The 4,815-nt window shown below is 36.5% G+C and overlaps 2 protein-coding genes across 2 annotated transcripts; both read right to left on the reverse strand.

The window, feature by feature from the left end:
- LOC107954607 (uncharacterized) lies at positions 1-546 on the reverse strand. Its single transcript, XM_016890215.2, has one exon. The coding sequence runs from the start codon at positions 544-546 to the stop codon at positions 1-3; it is 546 nt and encodes a 181-aa protein (XP_016745704.1).
- A 2,161-nt stretch (positions 547-2,707) lies between these two features.
- LOC107954608 (uncharacterized) lies at positions 2,708-3,836 on the reverse strand. The gene is made up of 2 exons (XM_016890216.2): positions 3,452-3,836; positions 2,708-3,262 (listed from the first exon to the last, which is right to left on the reverse strand). The coding sequence occupies exons 1-2, from the start codon at positions 3,604-3,606 to the stop codon at positions 2,941-2,943; spliced, it is 477 nt and encodes a 158-aa protein (XP_016745705.1). The 5' UTR covers positions 3,607-3,836; the 3' UTR covers positions 2,708-2,940.
- Between the last annotated feature and the right edge of the window lie 979 nt (positions 3,837-4,815).

A 4,815-nucleotide genomic window follows, 5' to 3' on the forward strand; every position in this document is an offset into this window, starting at 1 on the left:
CTACAAATTACGTGCTATAATTTCCTGACGCTCCATTTCTGCTCGGAAACTTGCAATGAATTCCTCAGCTCTTGCATCTATTCCATACAGCATAGGCGATGCCAATCCCACTGACTCCAACTTATCATCTCCCTGCTTTTCTCCTTCATTGCTTGTTCCAGCCTCTGCAGCTTCATCAATGAGCTTCTTCTTGTTCTTCTCTAATGGCTGCTGATGAATATACTCTACCACTCCACTCACCGGCGCATCTTTAAACAGCTTATCTATGTAAACCGGTGCCGCCGCTTTATTAACGGAGAGGTAGTACCGTTGGTACCCAAAAGGAAGAGCACGACGTCTCCGGCTGCTCTTAAGCTGAAGGCGTTGCCCTAAGAACAATGAAGGCCTTGTAGTTTTGGAAGCAGCTTTTTGTAGCTTCTTCCCATTATTCTTGGGTTTTTTGAAAGCTTTGGATTTGTGAAGCTTGTGTAGTCTGGTTTGAAGTTTGGAAGTAAAACTTTTCCATGCCTTCTTGGCTGGAGGAAACCTTATGCTGAAGCAAGACATGAACAAAGAGATGGAAAGATGAGAGCAGAGATCCGCTAAAGGGTGTTAAAATTGCTTCTTTATAAAAAAAGAATTATAATGATAACAGATAGCTTAGAATATTTGCTCTTATTCGTATTCTCTCTGTGTCTTTATGGGAGTCGCTTAGGTATTACGCTATTTGCTTGACGCAAGAAATATTAATAAGATAGTGGGAAAATTGGTCGCCGTAAAGTAAACTTTGTTTATTTGATTAAGATTAATAAACCAGCTTAGATACTAAGCTAATGCAACCGACAAGTTGGAAATCACATTTTATCCTTCAACTAACCATTTGCAATTTAAATACTATTTTAAATTGTGCTTATATTTAATAGCAAAAGAAATAAACTGTAATTGAAGTTCAGTGGAAGTATGCGAAATCTATGTACTAAGACAAGAAAGGAGAGAAGTTTTTTAAAAAAAGCAAAAAAGAAAAGATGAATATTTGGATTAGTAATTGGGTTTATTCGAAAAATCATGTTTCATCTTCATTAATTGTTGGAAATTACAGCACAAAGTATACAAGTAACAAACAAAATCGTAAATGTAGAGAGGTTTTTGAATAAGAAAACAAGTAAATCAAATTGGCAATAAAAATGAGTGAACCTAATTGTTTCTAATCTTTATGTTTAGTTCTACTTTTTCGATGTCATCTTCAAATAATTTCTAAGCCTTTTTCAGGCTTAATTATATTTCTATCTATTCTTTTACACAAGGACCTTTTCCACGCAACACATATAGGTTATCTTGCCTTTGCAGTTTCCCCACTTTTTTGGTTATTATAAAAGTATTGCAACAGCCAATGATCAGTCGTCATTGCTGATAAATGTTGAAGAGCATATTTTCTTTATGCTTAACCATATAAGACCAAGTTTTGAACTTTCTTTCATGCCACTTTTGTTGCGCTTGGAAAATGGAGCGTGTTAGATTCTATAGCCGGGGAAGTTTCAGAAAGCATATGAACCTAAAACAAACATGAAAACAAATGTAAGAAGCAACACAAGAAAAAGTTGTACAAAACTCTCACCCAAAAATAACATAAATGTTGTAGGAAGTTAGAAGATGACATAACAAAAATAACAAACTTAATTGTTCAGCTGATTAAATTTCGTTTTTTACGGCAATATAACAACTAAGCTGTAATTCAAAGTCACACCGAGCAATATAGTTTCCTTTTTTTCTCTTTTCAGCAGTCATTCCCTAACGCTGCCTGCACAAAAGATGCATATAATCTTTGCATTCATCACTTTGGGAAAAATGGGAAACCAGTAAGGGTTTGGTTTATGAGTACAACAAACCAAAATGGCCTGCTACATGCTTGCTTGAAAGTTAATAAAGTGGGATCTATTTGGATGCCTTGATATGGATTTAAAATCAAAGCAATATACTAATGAGACACTGATTGTATAAGCAAAAACTCAAAGTTTTGAGATCTTGAATGCCTAATTTCTAGTCTTACATGCTAGTCTTACAATGTATGAACGTTATGTGTGAGTTTTTACCCAAATTATTTTGGATCTAAATCTCACCATATATAGATCCTACCTGGGTATATTCATATTTTCAATCCGTTGTACTTTGTTTCGAGTTGAATCTACTTCTAATTGATCCAACATATATTTACTTGTCATTTGTATTGTAGTTATAATTATATTTGATGAGATGACTCGGTCATGGAACAAATCTTTTGTGTGTAACAATGCATAGGTTCTTCAAGACCTGGTTTAATTTGCATTTCCTTGCAAAAATGTGCATGAAAGCAAGAGAAATAATTTGCCTTTTAGGGTTATACCATTTTTTTTACGTCAACAGGTCCAACCCTGCACTATTTGTTGACAAAATGACGGGCTTTGCAAGAGTAAACGACCAGCCATCATCTAATTTTTCGACACTACTACGGGCCCCAATTTCCCTTGAACATTTCTGCTACTACCAAACAATAGCTCTCGCCATTTCCATTCTCTCTACTCGCAGTCCCAGTGAGCACAGCAATGCCGGCTCCAGCAGATTACTAGGACCCTGCCAGGCCCCTCACTTATTGCAATACGAAATGAAGCTAAATGTATTAGAAGAAACCATATGCACCATGAGATTTAAGCAAAAACATGAAGAATAAAGCTGATTTTGGGTCAAGGGAAGCTGGAAGAATCAACACAGTACACCATCAATATTAAGTTCCCAATAATCCTTCAATACCTCGACATGCATGAGCGCCTAAAAGGACCAATGAGAAATATCTTTCATCGAATTCACATTTAATTTGCGATAATCTACCAAATTGACAAACTAAAAATAAAAAGAACAGAGTCGTACTGCTTCAAGCAAAACTAGCTACTCCTATCGCCTTTTAAGCTAGTATCAACCCGAATACTACTAAATACAAGCATCATTAGCAACGGAAAAGAGTCTGGTTAGGCGTGCTGCGGCATATTCCGAGACCAACCCTTGAATCATCAGAGTCTTCACTTCCCAAGCCGAGTAAGGGAACCCTTTCCTCGCATACGAGTTCAGCAATGCTGCACTCGCCTGCTTCAGCAGCTCATTGAACACGTTCCCTTCTTCATTCACAGCCCTTGATTCCAACAATGTCATATCCGATCTGTACCGCTCACTCGCTCTCGACCCGAACACGTTCGATACCGTTGATCCCTGTGGGACCATCCTTGGCCACGCCTCTCTCCTGCTGCTCCAGAACCTGCGGATAAGTAAAGCTCTCAACATTTCGCATTCCCCCAACTCAACTCGGTGCCATAACTCACCGAGACAATATTAAAAGAAAACACTTTCTTAAAAACTGTTTGGTTTCTGGGTAACTGTGAAAAATACCGAAACAAATAAGCATATTGATATTCTTTATGGGTTTTAAGAGAGAGAAAGGGCTTACTGAGGAGTGCATTTTCCTCGGGTTCTAGAGTAGAGAAACCCAGAGTGCCGTTTTAGAGTTGTTGTGGTCGTAGTAGATGATGAGACGGCTGCAAAGCAGGTGAGAGTGAGGAAGAGAATGAGTCGACTCAGTACAAGAGATATAGCCATTTTCATAACTTGTTCCAAGGAGTAGATCTAGAAGTGTTCCATTCCAAGGGAGGAGCCGAACCGCTGTTTGGGATCTGATGGGTTGGGGTGATTTTTCTTGTTGTTCGAAACGTGGTGCAGTGCAGATAACCTGCTCCCCACTTCAAACTTACTTTTCAGTTGAGACTTGAGGAACTGTTCTTCATATCACGTGGCTACATTTTTCGAGATGGATTATTTTATTAAATTTTCTTTTGGACATGTTTACCCTTAATCTTCGTAATATTTTACTGTTATTTAGCTCGATTAAAAAATACAAAACATTATATATGTTTTATTAAATGGTACATATGTGATGTAAATGGAGGGCAAATTACACATAAAAGCTTATTTTTTAAAAAATTTTATTGAAATGGACTTGATAAATAATTATTTATCGGAAAACGCATCCACATTAATGCGATGTCAGGGGACGTGGCAGTAAAACGCGTCCCTGAGGAAGCGTTTTGCCTACGTGGACAAAAATTACTCCCTCAAGGGCGCGCTTTATGTCCAAGTAGGCAAAACACTTCCTCAAGGACGCATTTTGCTCGTGTCTCCTACAGTAGGGTTTAGGGTTAGGGTTAGGGTTAAGGTTTTAGTGTTTTTAAGTTTAGGGTTTTAGAGAAAAAATTAAATAAATAAGAAATTAGGGTTTGTTAATTAAATTAATTAAATTTTTTAAAAATTGGATTAGTTTTCGTGTTTATTGTTTTTTAAGAAAAAATCAAATAAATTAGGGTTTAGGGTTACTTGAGTAATTTAATTAAAAAAGTTTAAAAATCAGATTAGGATTTAGAGTTAAGGGTTTTTAAAGAAAAATTAAATAAATTAGAGTTTAGGGGTTACTTGAGTAAATTAATTATAAATTTATAATAAATTAGTTTAGGGTTTAGTGTTTAGGGTTTTTAAGTAAAAACTCAAATAAATTAGGGTTTGGGGTTTACGGTTACTTAATTAAATTATTTGTTAATTTAAAGACGCTCCCACGTGGACGCGCTTTTGCTACAGTGGCTCTTGAGAAAATAATTTCGAGTAGACGTTTCTGAGCAAACAGTGTCAAAAACGCTTTAAATAGGATGCTTTGTCAGCAGAAGTACTGAAAAAAGCTCTCACGTAGACGCGTTTTTGCTACAGTAGCTCCTAAAAAATAATTTCGAGTAGACGTTTTTGAGTAAACAGTGTCAAGAACGCTTT

This window comes from Gossypium hirsutum, chromosome D07, assembly GCF_007990345.1.
Source record: "Gossypium hirsutum isolate 1008001.06 chromosome D07, Gossypium_hirsutum_v2.1, whole genome shotgun sequence".
Taxonomy (NCBI): domain Eukaryota; kingdom Viridiplantae; phylum Streptophyta; class Magnoliopsida; order Malvales; family Malvaceae; genus Gossypium; species Gossypium hirsutum.

What these genes read in the sequence shown, in the direction of transcription:
- LOC107954608 (XM_016890216.2), bottom strand. Translation starts at nt 3,606, where the DNA reads ATGAAAATGGCTATATCTCTTGTACTGAGTCGACTCATTCTCTTCCTC. An exon ending in CGAGGAAAATGCACTCCTCA is followed by an intron (nt 3,263 to 3,451) that starts GTAAGCCCTTTC and finishes ACTTATCCGCAG; the next exon opens with GTTCTGGAGCAGCAGGAGAG.
- LOC107954607 (XM_016890215.2), bottom strand. Translation starts at nt 546, where the DNA reads ATGTCTTGCTTCAGCATAAGGTTTCCTCCAGCCAAGAAGGCATGGAAA.